The 17317-nt window shown below is 38.0% G+C and overlaps 1 protein-coding gene across 7 annotated transcripts in view; it reads left to right on the forward strand.

Moving 5' to 3' along the window:
* GPD2 (glycerol-3-phosphate dehydrogenase 2) overlaps positions 1 to 17317 on the forward strand; it is a 137683-nt gene that overhangs the window by 32091 nt on the left and 88275 nt on the right. For 6 of the 7 annotated variants that reach the window (XR_005020645.1, XM_036858311.1, XM_036858307.1 and 3 more), the window contains exon 2: positions 6288 to 6397. Coding sequence is in view for 6 of the 7 variants with exons in the window: in XM_036858311.1 (XP_036714206.1) it covers positions 6296 to 6397 (102 nt within the window). In the remaining variant the exon portion in view is untranslated. Of the gene's footprint in view, positions 1 to 5966; positions 5986 to 6287; positions 6398 to 17317 lie in introns of those variants that run through there. The other variant, XM_036858310.1, reaches the window with a different exon arrangement.

Raw genomic sequence — 17317 nt, forward strand, 5'->3', positions numbered from 1 at the left:
CCATGATGTTCCTCTTTCTCCTCCAAATCTTTCTCAATCCAGACCTGCCTGTACTCACTCCCCTCCAAATCCTTTTTTCTTCAAGAGGCTTTTCAAGTATCCTGTCTTCTGAAACCTTCTTTAATTCTTTTAGTGAGAATTAATCTCTTTTCACTGCAATGATATAGTACCTTGCTTTCTTTTCTATCAGAGTATGTCTGTGTATATATGTTTGTGTGTATGTTTTTTTTTCTTTTTTCTATTTTGTTTGTCATTACCGTGCGTTTAGAGCATACAGGATGAGCTGAAGCATAAATTCACTGTGCCATCTTGACTGGATAGTCACTGATTTTTTTTTTTTTTCAATTTGATATTGACATGGTTTAGGAAATAATGTAATTTAACAGCCTGCTTTATTTATAAACCCTTCCAGCCTTTCCACTCATTTTGAGGGAACCCAAGTCACAGAAATTCAGGTGAAGTATAATCACTATCCATTTAGTGATTCCTTTCTTTCTTTAAGGGCATGATAACTCAGTGCTTGAGTTAGAATAGAACAAAGGAGAAATAGCATCTTAGTTTTATTCTGCGCTATATCTTCTGGTTGATGAAAATGGTATCAGATAGTGCTTTACCGTGATTCCCTATCTCCACTTTGAGCTATTCCTTTCTTTTGGCTGTAATTTAAATGTTCTTTTTTGCTTCCAGGTTTATTGAGATAAAATTGACACGTAACATTGTATTAGTTTAAGACATAAGACATAATGATCATATATATATATACATATATATATAAAATGAAATGATTATCATAGGAAGTTTAGTTAACATCCATCACCTCACATAGTTACGATTTCTTTTCCTTGTGATGAGCACTTTGAAGATTTCTTCTCTTAGCAACTTTCAAATATGCAGTTCAGTATTGTTCACTAGTCACTATGCTGTACATTACATCCCCAGAACTTATTTATCTTATAACTGAAAGTTTGTACATTCTGACCACCTTCACCCATTTCTCTCACCTCCCACCCCCTGTCTCTGGCAACCACCAATTTCTTCTCTGTTTCTGTGAGTTGGGGTTTTTTAGATTCTACATGTAAGTAAGATCAATCTGTATTTGTCTTTCCCTGTGTGTCTTGTTTCACTTAGCATAATGCCCTCAAGTTTCATCCATATTATTACAAATAGCAGGGTTTCCTTCTTTTTTCATGGTTGAATAATATTCCTCTCTCTGTGTGTGTATGTGTTTGTGTGTGTGGTGTGTGTGTGTGTGTGTGTATCACATTTTCTTTATCCATTCATCCATTGATGAACACTCTAGATTGTTTCCATGTCTTGGCTATTACAAATAATGCTGGAATGAACATGGGGGTACAGATAGTTTCTTGAGATAGTGATCTTGTTTCTTTTGTATATACACCCAGAAGTGGAATTGCTGGATTATATGGTGGTTCTATTTTTAATTTTTTGAGGAACCTCCATACTGTTTTCACATAGTGGCTACATTAATTACATCCCCATCAACAGTGCAAAAGGGTTCCCTTTTCTCTATATCCTTGCCAACACTTACCTCATTTTGTGTGTGTGTGTGTATGAGGTGGTATCTCATTGTGATTTTGATGTGCATTTCCCTGATGATTATTGATGTTGAGCACCTTTTCATGTACCTATTGGCTATTTGTATGTCTTCTTTGGAAAAATGTCTACTTAGTCATTCTGCCTGTTTTTAAATTGCATTTTTTTTTTTTTTTGCTATTGAGTTGTATGAGTTCTTTATATACTTTGGATATTAACCCTTTATTAAATATATGATTGCAAATATTTTATTCCATACATTAGGTTGCCTTTTCATTTTGTTAATGGTTTTCTTTGCTGTACAGAAGCTTTTTAGTTTGATGTAGTCCCACTCATTTTTTTTTTTTTTTTGCTTTTGTTGTCTTTGCTTTTAGTATCAAATTTAAAAAAAATCATCGCCAAGACCAATGTTAAGGAGCTTACCCTCTATGCTTTATTCTAGGAGTTTTATGGTTTCAGGTCTTAACATTTAAGTCTTTAATCCATTTTAAGTTGATTTTTTTGTATGGTGTAAGAAAGTGGTCTAAGTTCATTCTTTTGCATGTGGCTGGTCCAGTTTTCTCATCACCATTTATTGAAGAGACTGTCATTTTTCCAGTGTATATTTTTGTCTCCTTTGTTGAAAATTAATTGACCATGTATGCATGGGTTTATTTCTGGGCTCTCTATTCTGTTCTATTTATCTATGTATCTGTGTTTATGGCAGTATCATATTGTTTTAATTATGATAGCTTTGTAATATAGTTTGAAGTCAGGAATTGAGATGCCTCCAGCTTTGTTCTTCTTTCTCAAGATTGCTTTGGCTATTCAGGGTCTTCTGTCTATCAGAGTATTAATAACATTCAGTGTAGCACAACTAGTTATAAGACAGTTATAAGACAGACTTTGATATTTAATCCTCCAAATTGATTGTAAACCCCTTGAGAGCAGTTGATAAACTCACAGGTGTATTTAGTTGACTAACTTTGTTTAGGGTTTTGTTTAGTTGCCTTGTGTTCTCCTTGCAAGAATTAGAGGGCTGGCATTGGTCTGTGCAAATGCAGGAGCCAGTCCTGAGTCAATGTATATGTGATTTATTCACAGGTTATTTAACATAGACATCAGGCTATGATAACTAAGCTAATTTTATTTTTAGGTGATTTTTCTACCTCCGGTTTTCTTTTCTACCTCTGGTTTTCTCTTCTACCTCTGACTTTCTCATACTTTTAGTTGCAAAAGGTAAAGATTTATTGACATTTTTATTCCCAGTCTTTGCTAACTTCCTGGTTGCAGCTTTTATGTAGAAGGAAGCAATCTTTTCCTCTTTGTCATCATTGTGAAAACTTTTTTCCTTATAATGGAATGTAAGTGGGTATAAGTAGTTCACAGCACATAGTTTAACGTTAATCTGGTTTTACATTTCTTTCTGTCAACATTAAAACAAAGTTTTTACATTATCTGGCAGAAGGTTACTAGCAGATATTTTGTCAGAGTCTTCCTCATTGCCTTAGAGAAACCTAATGCCGAGGGACTGTACACTTTGGGTGACTGCTTGTGAATAGGGTTTTCTTTTGGGAGTAATAGCAAAATATGGTGTGGCTCTTGGGGAGAGGTTGGCTTTTCAGAGCAAAGGCAGGGCAGAACCACCTAGTGATTAAGAGCAAAGACTAAGCTGTGGCTTTGTCACTTACTAGGAAATGACCTAGGACAAATCCCCTACTCTCTTTGAACTGCAAGTGCCTCTTTTATGAAATTAGGATGTTGTGCAGGTGATATGAGCTGATATATATAAAGAATTAAAAGCATGGTACCCTTTACCTAGCAAATAACTCAATAAGTGGCAACTATTGTCATTATAACATTAATGATGATGATGATGATAATCATTATCATCATCATCTTGGGAGAGTCAGGTGAAGTCGACTGATTATGTGCTTTTGTAAGAGTGATTTATTCGTTACAACCAGCTAGATTATCGTGTGGATAAATTTGATCACAATAGAAATAATAATGTTTAAGCATAGGTTATTTTATGAAAATACTGAAAAAAGAAACTTTATTATAGCCAATATTATCAATAACTCTGCAAAATAATATGTCAATGCAGTTCTTCCATAGTATTTGTGGCTAATTGAGAAAATCCATGAAGATATCCTCCTTAGCAAGTTTTGGTTTCAGGAAAATCAAATTGAGGCAATATAATAAGGTGAGCAGGGAATGTAGGGAACTACACAATTGGAAAAACTAGCTCCAAACTTAACTGGCTGAATGAACACCTCTGCTGAGACACTTTATGACTGTGTTGTATAACATCCCTCAGTTAGCTGTATTGATGTGTGGTGTCCTTTGTGAGGTCATCAATGACATTGTCAACAAGACAGAAGCAATGATACTGAGCTAAAGGCAACCACCTACAGAACTCACATCCAAGGGACTGCCAGGCTGCTATCTATACGGGGTGGGCACAGGCATTGTTTAGGTAAATAGAACTAGGTCTCTATTCTCTGTCTCTAATTGTCAGGGAAGCCCAGTTAGCCAGGGGATAGCATGCTATCTCCGGGCTGCTAGGGTTTCTGTTGTGTGATAGGCACTCATATGAACATTTATAGCATTACTAGGAATAGTGATGCTGAGCTATGACAAAGGGGTGCCTTCCAAGTTGGCTAAATTGCGGTTTTCACCATCAGAACAATCGTGGACATTAGGTTTTTCTTAGGGTTGACTGAATGATGAATGGAAGCCCCAGCCAACATACACCAACTCTTTTGCATAACTTGGGAGACAGGGGATGGTTGATGAAGAGAAGGGATGGAAAAGAAGAGACCTCTAGCAGTAAAGAACGTACGCATGTGAAATATTTTTCTGGTGAGAATCTTAAAAATAAAGATGAGTCTTAGAATTTAGGAGTTTGTCAGAAAAGAATGAGATCAGAAGAAAAATAAAATTTTAAGAAATGCCAGCTTTTATTTTAGTATATAATTTATAGTATTCCAAAATGGATTTTCTGTAGAGTCATAGTTACCAACTGCATTTGAAATTCTTTGATTTAGGATAGTTATGCTGATAGATTCTATTCAGTCAACATGAACTCAAACTTTTTTTTTTAATATATAAATTTATTTATTTATTTATTTATTTATTTATTTTTGGCTATGTTGGGTCTGCATTGCTGCACGTGGGCTTCCTCTAGTTATGGCGAGTGGGGGCTACTTTTTGTTGCGGTGCGCAGGCTTCCCACTGTGGTGGCTTCCTTTGTTGCGGAGCACAGGCTCTAGGTGCCCGGGCTTCAGTAGTTGCGGCACATGGGCTCAGTAGTTGTGGCTCGCGGGCTCTAGAGCTCAGGCTCAGTAGTTGTGGCGCACGGGCTGAGTTGCTCCGCGGCATGTGGGATCTTCCCAGACCAGGGATCGAACCCGTGTCCCTTGCATTGGCAGGCAGATTCTTAACCACTGTGCAACCAGGGAAGTCCCTGAACTCAAACATTTTAACTGTATCGTAATTTACGTTGAGATACTATATGTTTTTTACTATCCTAGGTTAAAATTGGCTTCATATTAAATAATTTGAGTTGTGAGATATCTGTAAAGCATAAGGTATGTTGTCCAGACAGGTCAGAACTCCACCCATTCAGGAAAGTAGGGTAGTGGCTTCCCTGTAACACGTGGGTGTGCCAGCTGCTTTTGTAAGTGAAAGACTTAGGCAGGTCAAATTGCTCAATATCAACTCTAAGTTAGAATTGTTTTTAGGTGATCACACAGTGTTATTGTTTTTTGTTGTTTTTTTTTTTGTTTAGCAGAATAAAAGGGAGTAAGATGTTTTTCGTTGGAATTTTTATTTTTTATTTATTTTATTTTATTTTTTTGGCTTCTGACTATAGACTATTTAAGTCCTCAAAAAAAAAAAATTAAGAAATTCCATCAATCCAATAGTGGAATTTTTTTTTTTTAACAAATGAGAAGAAAGAAAGTCAAGAGCTAACACAGTACAAGACTTTATTTAGAAATATACAGTGAGCATGAAGGAGTGCTTGATCTGGAGGGTTTCCCCTTGAAATTTTGGTGCCATGCAACTCTGGCTAGAAGAGACCTTTTTTTTTTTTTTTTTTTTAAGTTCCCTTAATGAAAGGAATTATAGCATTATAGCAGTGTTATCTCTGTCATTTCGCAGAAGGATCATGTCATGGTTTTCTTTTACTTTTTATCTGTAAAGTGTAGACTCTTCCAGGGATAGAAATGTAAATGTGTTGGCTTTTGGTTTTAGTGAGAGCTTTATTCGGAAGGGGAAAACTCAGGAAGGGAGTTGTACCAGAGTGGAATTCAACACTTGCCAAAGAACCCAAAGCAAGCATGAGGTTCATTGTCCTGTTGAGTGACAGAAGACTTCCACCAGTTCTTTTTGTGGAGGGGATTAGTGGTTGAACAAATTTGCAAGTACAGCATGCAGTTTTGTCAGGTACACATTTCTTTTCACAGCTCTCTTGACTTTATACTATGTAAATAACCTCAGTTGTCTCTGAATTTTTCTTTCTTTAATTCCTATTGGATGGTCAGTTTATAAAGTCAGTTTCCTAGGTTTTTTTTGTGTATTGTTTTTGAATTGTGGTATACAAATTGGTTTGTTAATAAATTCCTTATTTTGTGTTTTCTTTTCTAGTTTAACATAATTTCATAATCTATGCAGTCTCTTTTTGTTATTGGATTATTATGTGATAAAAATCCCAAATAACTTTTTTGTTTCTTTTTTTGTCTCTGTAGGCTAAGAAATGGCATTTCAAAAGGCAGTGAAAGGGACTATTCTTGTTGGTGGAGGAGCTCTTGCAACTGTTCTAGGCCTTTCTCAGTTTGCTCATTACAGAAGGAAGCAAGTAAGTAACTGTACATGTATCGATTATAATATGAAACAAATCTGTTAAAGAACTGTGTATGGGGCGTGCGTAGGCTAATGGTATTGTTTAGAAATTACTGTCTCAGCTTGATCTGAAAGACACTAATTTAGAATACTGCCTTAATGATCCTTGAGAACTGTGTGTATCTCATTTTTTAAAAAGTAAATTTCTTTGTCAGAAAGCATTATATTATTTAGCCTCTGTTTTAGCTCTTTGGTTTTAAAAGACTGCTTCATTTCCGAGTGCCAGGGTTTATTCATTTATACTTTCCTTGTCTAATTCAGCCAAATGTCTGGATACCTTCTGTGTTCCTGCCAAGAGTTTGTCTTATTAGAAGGCAGGCAGCTGAGAAAGGAAGTGGAAAAGAAAGAGCCTATACAAAAGGCTCAATTCGGAATCTTGGGTTTATTTCTGAAAGGTTTAGTTACTTATGTAGTATTATTACTTTATACTGGGTAAAATTTTTAGTGGGAGAAAGCTATGAAAATGAGATTGGTATGAAGTTTCCAAATAATTTAAAGCGTTCAGTTTATTTTCATTTTGTTTTTTTTCCCCTTTGCACTACAACTATGCCTTCCCATAGTTCAAATCGATGCCAGGAAATAACTTTGGTGAATGGTTTTGTTCTTTTCAGGCTTGAAATACTAACCTCAGTAGTTAGTATTAATCTCCTGTTCCCCCTTCCCTATGTCATTAGGGCATTTTGTGATACCAGTTGGTTGGTGCATTCCCGATTCAAAGATGGAGGTGAAGGAATTTGGGAGGCTATTTGTAGCTGGGCTATCTATGAACTACTCATATCCTACATTTTTGTGAGAACCTTTAAGCCCTGCCTGGGCTGTCTTGTACATGTTGTTTCTGTTTCTTTGTGCTACATGGTGGTGGAGCCAGCCACGTTGCTTGGAGTCCCATGTCCTGAATCGGAAATACCATGTTAAAAACACATATTAAGAAGGATCAATTTGCTGGCTTATAAATAAAAAAGAAGCTAATTTCTAGTGCTACCTCCTAAAGATGGACGATATTGAATAGGTTGTGCTGGTTTTTTTCATTCTTAACTGTGAGCACATTACTCTTAAGCTTTCCCTAGGTATACATGTTGCAGGTATTACTGACTTGCTATTGAAGCTCATTCTCACCTGCTGAACATGCTTGATGCACTATTTCTTTTAAAATGTTTCTTTGGTTCCTTAAAAGTAAGTGTGAAAAGATGTTGGCTTTGCTCAGGCTATTTTAGAAGTGCAGTTCTGTTTGGGACATGGACTTTAACAGATTAGATTACTTCTGCCATCTTTCACCGGTGGTATCTAAAACGATATTGGAAAATGCCAGTGCCAAAGGTCACGATGTCTAATATGGTAAGTTGTTGCTAAATTTGTACATGGTTCATGTCTGTTAACAATCGTAAGCATGTTCTATTTCCGAGTTTATAACTTAACTTTGTACCTAGGGAATACTGTTTCAGAAATATACTTTGTTGTCATCGTTGGTTGACTTCTCTTTTACTTCACAGAATAGAATAAGCAGTTGGTACTGCCTCCAATCCATCAAGTTAGGGGTTAATTTTAGTCAGTAAAATCAAGCAAAACAAGGGTCTATTGATTCCTGGGACATTTTGTCATTTTCTCCTTCCTAAGTTAGACATCCTGAGCACCCTAATAGCCAAATGAAACAGATACCAGCAGTTTCAAGTCATTTATAATTTTAATCTGACAAGTTCTTTTGAGAAAAATCACCATAGGCATATCCAATCAATGAGTTGCATAAGACATATGCCCAAGTGTGTGTATTCTTTTTGTAGTGATTTCTGTCCCTTTAAGCCACTGCTATGAGCATATTTTGGGTAGCAGTTTTGGATGTAGCCATGGGGATTGGCAAAAAAAGAGAGGGGTGTGTGAGGGGGGAGAGAAGACCAGCTCAGTTGAGCCATTGACATAAAATGACCACAGGCCTCAGCTGTCCTCTCTCAGAGAATATCTGCCAATCAGAGCCATTCTAGGGGAGGAAATTTTCCTGACTTCAATACGTCAAGAAAAAAACTGCCCCTTGACACCCATTATTTGGCAACATTTTATAGAAGCTGTGACCTTAAATGTGACTAGGCATGCTCTATTTCTCCAGAGAGCAGTGCTTAAAGTATTGGCTTGTGTTTTTATCTTTTTTCCAGTTTTATGAAATGATTCCAACCAATAAACTGTCCTCCTTTAAGAATAAGTTGGTTTTGAAAGCCCAAGGTACTGATGGCTGAGAAAACTGGCTGCTGGCTTTTAAGCTTAGGCACATTTTGCTGGCATTCCTGCACTCGAAGCTCTGCATCCCCTGGCCCCTAGCTTGTGCTCATTTGATATTCCTGGTGCAAAGCTTCCTTCCTAAAATACAGGCAGAGGTCGTATTCCAAATACAAACGGGTTGATTGTTAAAGTCGGTCAGTTGTTTCAGCACCTTTGGTGACGGGATAGTGCTGTAAGTGTTTAGCTGCCAGGTCGGCTCACAAAACCCTTTTAAATTAGCTTGTATTTGCAAGGAAAAGAATAAAAGGAAAACTATTGTATATACTTTTTTGATTAATTAAACGGAAAACACAATGAAATCCACTAAGATGTGGTTCACTTACCTTTTACTCAGTTGCTTGAATAAAAGCTACTGTAGGTGAGGAAATAGAGACATTCGTGAAGACTGGCATTTCTTGTGGGCAGGTTGGACGTTAGAGGTGACAGCAAAGATTTTTTTGTTCCACTTTACTTCATGGTGTGGCTTTTCTTCATGCGAGCATGCTGTTAACATTTATGGTATGTTTTTCAGTGGTGGAGAGTCTCCACTGTTGCCCCAAGTGAGGCCTAGAGATTTTTTTTCTTTTGAGATAAATAAGGTCAGATTTAGAAAGGATGGAGATCATGGCCTAAGGAGAGAGCTGTTATTATTGTTGTTGTTGTTGTTGTTATTATTATTATATTTTGGAGCTGGGCAACCTAAATCTTCAATTCCAGCGAGGAAGCTGATGGGGGAGAGAAGATGAATGGAACGTTGGCCTCTTTTGACTGTGTCCACCTGCAGGGAAGGAGGTTTGTGACCACAAATGGCATCCACACTCCAGGCCCCCTCCAGTGATACATGCAGGATTTTTCTGAGTAGTCTTGGAGAGGCTTCCTATTCATTCCATTTTCCCTCTCTTTTTATTTCCTCACCCACACGTAGGTGACTAAGTTTCCACAAAGCCTTCTTGATTTTTCCTTTCCCCAGACCAGCCATATGCCGAGGAACAGGAGGCTGTGTAGTGGGATATAAACTTCCCAGCACTATCTTAAATCCCACCAGGGATGTAGCAAGCAAACACCCCTGCAGTGGTGTGCAGATTTTCAAGAGTAAGGTATTTGTCATTCACTGTTTAGTATAGGTCTGTTTAATAATAAACTTTTCATTGGAAGGGACCTAGAAGACATCCAGTCTTCCTCTCTGGACAGTTTGCTTTTCTCGGGGTTCCTTACTATCTAGTGAAAGGGAAGTGTTACTTCATGGGACAGCTTCCTTTTCTAATTCCAAGCTGGTGGGAGAATGGAGTTTAAATTAGGAGAGAGGGCCCAGGCAAGGTAGCTTCAGAGGCGGTAAACCTTAGCAAGGAACAGTGGTGGAGAGCGTTACAGTCAGGGCTGCAGGAGGGTTCCTCAGGGGGGTGGGAGGAATGGGGGCAAAACTAGGGTAGGATCGCAAACTTTTAACTGAGGGCTGCCTCGGGCTTTTGTCTTTTCATTAGACACTGAAGGCCTTCTTTTGGAAACTTCAAAAAATTTTAAACTCCACATTTCTTTCATACCTTCTAGGTCCTAGCTGGAAACTGGTGTAACAGTGTGGGCTTCTTTTTAACCCCAGCGGTGTGGTGGATGTAACAAAGATCTGTTTAGGTCTGAGGGTGGCCCTCTCACGTAGCATGCGCTCAGAGTGTTCCTTCCATTACCCACTCTGCAGGTGTGGTGGGCTTTGTGAGCCAGCTCTGAGGTGAAGCCTGAGAACCACAGAGAGCTTTCTCAAAGCCCAGATGTGAATGTCTTTTTCTTCTTGTCTGCACCATGCATAGGCAGGGAGTCTCTTTTCAGTGTGAGGAGTGATATTATTAGAATCAAGGAAATGAGAGTTTCTCATTGATGTTCTGTTCATCAGTAACGTAACAGAAAGGACGAGAACACGATCTTTGGAGCGTCTTTGCAGGCTGTCTGCATCTGACACCCAGCTCTGCTTCTGAACAGCTGAGTGACTATGGGCAATTTTCTTCAATTCTCTAGGCCTCATTTTTCCCGCATCTGCAAGATGGGGAGAACAGTGGTACTTCCCTCATAGGACTGTCGATGAGCAGTAGAGCCTGGGAGAATTCCTGGAATATAGTAAACTTGCCAAATGTGTTAGTTATTCCCAGGTGATATGAATATAAAGTGTGAATAACTATATGAATATATAGTTAACACGAAAGTTGCTCTCATCTTTGGAGACCCTTGGGTTCAGCGATACCGTGTTAAGACTTTGAGGTTTAGTAGCAAATGGCCTGTCCTTCATCTGAACTTGTAGGAGAATGGCTACAAACGGTCACACAAACACCCTTCTGGTTTCTCTTCTACTTGATTCCTGATCTGAAGATGAGCCAATAACAAGGTAGACAGCCCCAATTATTGGCTTAAACTTTCTTCCTGTTGTAAGTAATAAATTCCTTGAAGTTCCCACTGTTTTTTTTTTTTCTATTTAAGCTTATATAATTTATGGCAGACTTGATTTATATGGTGATATGTTCCTAAAAAGTTATGTGAATATAGTTTTTTTGATAAATTAATGAATATATAGTACAACACTATTTGCTGTAATTCTATGGTGAAACAATTTAGAAAGCTCTGTTTTTTTTGGGGGGGTGTAAACCTGGTTTTTGAGGGTAAATCAGAATTTAGCTTGAAGGGGAATACAATTAAACTTATTCTTTCCTAAAGCCAATGATGTAGTAATATTTGTTAATGACAGGATCTTCATGCTTTGCAAAATAGCCTCTCACTTTGTAAGAGACAGCCTATACTTTGAGTGGATTACTAAAGGCTTATAGTTTACTTTGTTATGCATGGTAATTAAGGGAACATGAAAAACACGATAGTGGTGATGTTAGTGAGTTGATAGCATTAGGTGAGTTGAATTATAGGTAAACCTATGTACCGCCTTTGTGAGGAAATATACCACCTTTGAGAGGCAAAGTGATGCATGAAAGATAAAATCCATAGGAATTTTGAGAACATTGTTTTAATCTCAGTCTCTCCCTCTCAATACATTATTTGTAAGAGATCCTAGTAAACAAGGGTCTTTTGATTGGTAGTACCAATGACCCAAAATTCAAAAGATAGGATTGGTGCAGCAGCAAAAAAAATGGAATGATTAGTCAGAGTAAGATCTACTTTGGGGGTTATTTTAATGGATCCTCAAATGAAAAGATATTTTGCTCCCTGAATGTGTCTGTTAAACAAGTGTGGCCGGGTTTTGGTGAGCTTGTTACGGTGCACAGGTTATGAAAGTTTCCAGGACTCTAGTTTCTTTATAAGGTAAGGATACTGTCACTTTACTCCCAGGCTTTTCCCCCCTGCCAAACACTAACCAGTTCAGAATATACAAGATAATGATCACAGTACCTGACACGTTAGCAGGTCTTTAGTATCTATTATACTCCTTTCTTTTCCCTGATATAAGATATAAAAAATTTGAAATAGACCTAGCCTTTGGCGTAATAAGAAAGATACAACACCAGGTTTCTTTAAATAGCTGAGCTTTTGATTGGCATAATGCTGCTTACATTAACTGCTGGCCAGAGAAACTGGTAGAGGTTAGAGAAACCTTAAGTGAAGATGAATATCAATCAAAGAGAAATCAAAATTATAAGCACAACCAATCAAAATCATAAGCACATTAAATACTAGTGAGGTTGTGGAGCAACAGGAACCCTCATTCATTGTTGGTGGGAATGCAAAATGACACAGCCACTTTGGAACGCCGTAGTTGGGTGGTTTCTTACAAAACTAAACATATTCTCACCATATGATCCAGCAGTCACACCTATTGATATTTACCCAAAGAAGCTGAAAACTTATGTCCACACAAAGACCTGCACATGGATATTTATAGCAGCTTTATTCGTAATTGCCAAAACTTGGAATCAATCAAAATGGCCTTCAGTAGGCGAATGAATAAATAAACTGTGGTCCATCCACACAATGGAACATTATTCTGCACTAAAAAGAAATGAGCCATCAAGCCATGAGGAGACACGGAGGAACCTTAATGCGTGTTACTCAGTGAAAGAAGCCCATCTGAAAGGGCTACACACTGTATGAATCCAACCATATGACATTCCAGAAAGGGCAAAACTTGGGTGACAGTAAAAAGACCAGTGGTTGCCAGGGATGTATGCAGGGAGATGAACAGGCAGATCACAGAGGATTTTTAGGGCAATGAAAATACTTTGTGTGATACTGTGGTGATGGATACATGTCATTATACATTGTCCAAAACCATAGAATGTCCAACACCAAGAGTGAACCCTTAAGTAAACTATTGACTTTGGGTGATTATGATGTATCAATGTAGGTTCATCTTTGGTCAAAAATGTGCCACTCTGGTGAGTGATGTTGATAATGGGGGAGGCTGTGAGTATGTGGGGCAGGAGGTATATGGGAAATCTCTGGAACGTCCTCTCAATTTGTTTTGTAAAACTAAAAGTGCTTTAGATTTTTTTTAAGTTATACTTAAAATCATAAGCATAGCATCTAGGACAAGATGTCAACTGAGAAAATTTCAATTGTAAAAATTCTACTTAAGTATCACTTTTCAATAGTATCTTCGATTGAATATAACTATTTATTTTTTGAATGCACTTAGTATCTTTAAGAATTTAACCTCAGTTGTAAACATTCTTCTGGCTCCTAAGCTAAAGAGTATCTGTGGGTTTGAAATTCAGTAGAAATCTTCCTGAGCGCTAATGTAGCTGAAATTATCACGTGACACGTTGGCTTTCTGCTTACCAGATTGCTTTTAACTTTGTGAGGCAGTTCTGGCTACCAGACTTGTTTGTTCTCTCTGAGTAAACAGTCTTACATCTCCAGAGGCATTTTTCATAGGTTCATAAACAGCATTTCTCTTAAAAAAATCTTACAAAAGTGCTGTAACAGGAACTGTTCTTAAACAGTCTTCATTTTTGTTGATTTTAATGTTTAGGTGGGAACTGTAGTGTTAGAGACCACATGAAGAATGTATTTTTAGGAGGAGAAAGGACTAGTGGTTGAATAATAGGCTTCAGGGTTCATCTGCCTGCTTAGAGAGCTGTCAGCATTAGCATTACGTCAAACATGAAGGAAGAAATGTCTCTGCACCATGGTTTGCTGGGGCTTGCATTTACTTATCTGTCCTTCTGGAGCTTTATCTCTATGAATTTATTTTTCTATATATGGTGGGGTCTAACCCGTCAGAGGAAGATTCTGGACTGTATACAAAGTATGGGAATTGCAAATCTTGGGTTGTAATGCTAAATATATCTCATATTTGTGTATTAAGTGGAGTAAGCTAATTGGTGTAATAAGCAGCTCCCAAAGCTCAGTGGCTTATAATGAAGGTTTCTTGCTCACATTACACTTCAGTGTGGATAGGTGGGGAGTTGTTTCTTGTAGTTATTCACGGACCTACGTCCCTTTATTCTAGTGGCTTCTCCATGTTTTATAGCTTTTTGACCCACTGGATCATTTCTAGCCAACTGTAAGGGAGGGTGGGAAGTGTAATCCAGCAGTGTTCTCTGGAAGAAGAGAAAAAGTTTTAAGCATCCAGCCATTAAATCTGTGTCCTGACTTTAATTTCTAATCAGTTTGACAAATAAGCTGCATTTTTTTGATGACAGTTTTATTGTTAGAGTTTATGCCAAAGACTGTATAATTCATTTTCTTCTCTTGTTTAGAACCCTGTGCCTAGATTCCTGGAAGAATTGTTTTTCTCCTAAAAACACAACTAAATATGTTGGGGCTGTGTCTGATATCTAAAGCTTGATGAGGATTCTGAGCACATTGTATTTTCCATAACGCGAGTTGAAACTAACTCTATATGGTTAACCGTTTCTCAGAGGCATGTTTCATGAAAGTACTGAAATTATGCAGACAGAGCTGGAAATGTTCTTTGAAGTGCATCCTATCATTTTCCTTATAATTTTGGTTTTTATTTAACACTTAGCTCCCAAAGTGGGGCCATGGCAATATCTTTGAGTTACAACTCACATCAGGCCTTCGAGGAGTTTGTGATGCTATTTTATTGCTGGCATACAAAATCCGCGAGGTTAACTGTACTGCGATAGGTCACACAGTGAGTCAACGACTGAGCTATGATTAGCGTTGACAGCTGGTGAGCTTGTAGGCTGTTGCTAACTGAGCAACATTGACATTCATTTTGATTTGACTTTGCATTTCACTTTCAACTATTTATCCATTTTAAGGCCTCCTTAAGAAACTTTTTAGGGATATTGTGGGACTGAGGAAACTTTCTAGAAATGCTTTGGGAAAAGTCTACTAGCTTCCCTCTCCAGCTTAATAGTTACATTGTGTTAATGCTAGGTAGGCCCCCTTTTGGTAGAGTTTGCAAATTAAGAAAATAGATGCTTTAAGATGTTACGCAATGTTAGGCAAAATAATTTTACATGCTTTATTTCAAAATTTGTGATTTTTCAACAAAGAAGTTCTGAGATCCAATTATATGCTTGTGAGTATAAACTAGAAAAATTATAAATGTGTATATATTTGATGAAATAATTCACAGAGAAATGGAAAACGTGCATCACAAATTATACCCCAAACTATTGTTGAACTTAAAATTAAAATGCAGCCAAGGGCCATCTGGATTGTGAAACTTGGAAATGGTCCTTTGGCTCATTGGGTCAGCATTTTATTCACCTGAGAGGGATGGGGGGGAAAGTGAGTCCCATTTCAGTTCTGTATCCATTTCCAAATGTATGTGTTAGGGAGGTTTTTAAGGAAAAGTGCTATTTCGTGGAACCCAGGGTGTCACTGCCCGGTGTGGCTGGCCATGGGCAAAGCAGGTTCCCTCAGACTTCTGATTCCACTGGCTGCCATCAGCTGTTCCCTGCATTGCTGGTGCCGGCGAGGCGGGTGGATCTAGGGCCCTAGGTAACCCACACATACAGGGAAAGATAACCTAGCAGAGCTGAGGACATGGGATTTGGAGTCAAACCAGGGATCAGATTCTGATTCTCTCAGTTACTTGCCCAAAGAATAACAAAACTCAGTTTCCTCACTGGTCAAAGGATGAGTCCCTTCTGTGTCAGGGTAAGACCCAAGGGACCTGACTTGTTAGTGTGTGGGCTAGCAGCATCCCTTCTTCCCTCTCTGCACTCCCTGCTCTCAGGCTCCCTCTCCAGATCCTTTCACTCTCAGCACACTATTGGAATTGAAGAGCAATATCAAGTTCAGACACCTCCAAACACAAATTCTATGTCTTTAAAATACTTATTTGAAAACCGGTAAAACGTATCCCTCAAACCTCAGATCATGTAGTTATGCGATTTTATTTGAAGTAGATTCAGACAAAGCCAAAGGGTTTTCCCTATTTTTCAGCTATAAAAAGAGTTTTATAATTTAATGATTTGGCTATGTTGTGATTGGTATTAAAAGAGCTTCTTTGCGATTTCTTAAAGGAATCACAACCACTTAAAAGGCGCGATAGCACCTTCAAGGTGAGCTAGAGCTCTTTTCTCAGCCACCCTAGAAAGATGGACTTGTCTTATTTTCTCTTGTCTGGTCCCCAGTGGAGATGACGGTCCACCCATTAGCCAGTCTTTCTACTGAGTAATCATGAATCCCTCACCCAGTACGTTTATATTGAGAAATGTTGCTTACTGTCCTGTAAGTATAAGAAGAAACACCATTGTTTAGAACCAAAGTGATTCAGGAGGTGAAAGGTCATTAAAACATCTTAGGATTCATTCTAAGGAGATGCTTATTGCATTTCCTTTCCAGGAATATGGAAATATAGTATTTTTCAGTGACAACGAAACATGAAGCAATTCCCCTTAAATCTAATGATTCCATGAGAGAAAGAGAGAGAGAGAGAGTGATAGTTGCAGTAAGAAGTGATTTGCATGAAACCCTACTTTATTCTCCAATTATTACTCTACATGATTACAGGACAACCTGGTTGGTAATTGCATGTGGTCTTTAAGTATGCACTTCTTTCAGAAATAGACACTAATTATTAGATCTTGTTTTCGGTCTCACCTGAAGTTGCAAATGTCTAGGATATATATTTTTTTAAATTTGCAAGTCTAATGGTGTACAGACATAGTAAAACTGATCTCATTCTGAATCCCGTTTTGTTCTCTGGGATGTAAACTCTCAAAGATTATGAACTCGGCTTTCAATTCTGTATAGGTTTTCTATGTGCCAGTCTCTTGACAAAAGCCATATGTTTGCTATCAGAATGCTGGAGGAATTTTATGTTTTTAAAATGTAGAGGAACCTTTGCTTACAAGTTAAAAAAAACCCCACCTACTTCCCCACAGCTCACGATAATTAAATATCATCAGAAATAACAACATCAAAGTAATATTAAATATTAGGTATTCTCCTAATTCTACCAAGATAAGAATTTTTTGTTTTGGATCTGTGCTTGGACTTATGCTAGGCACAAGGCAGTTTGCTTTGTGTCTTGGGCTCTGCTTCCTTCCGGCGTCAGTGGCTGAATTAGGTAATAGATCCTGAATCTGATAGTGCTGGACTTGTCCTGTCTTTAGACCAGGCTTAGCAAACTTACATGCCTGCAGGGGCCAGGCTGGGATGATGAAAGTGTGAAGCCAGTGAGTGGGAATCCTGGGCTAACGAGGGTGCACAGCCC

The sequence above is a fragment of the Balaenoptera musculus genome, chromosome 7, assembly GCF_009873245.2.
Source record: "Balaenoptera musculus isolate JJ_BM4_2016_0621 chromosome 7, mBalMus1.pri.v3, whole genome shotgun sequence".
NCBI classification, from domain to species: Eukaryota; Metazoa; Chordata; class Mammalia; order Artiodactyla; family Balaenopteridae; genus Balaenoptera; species Balaenoptera musculus.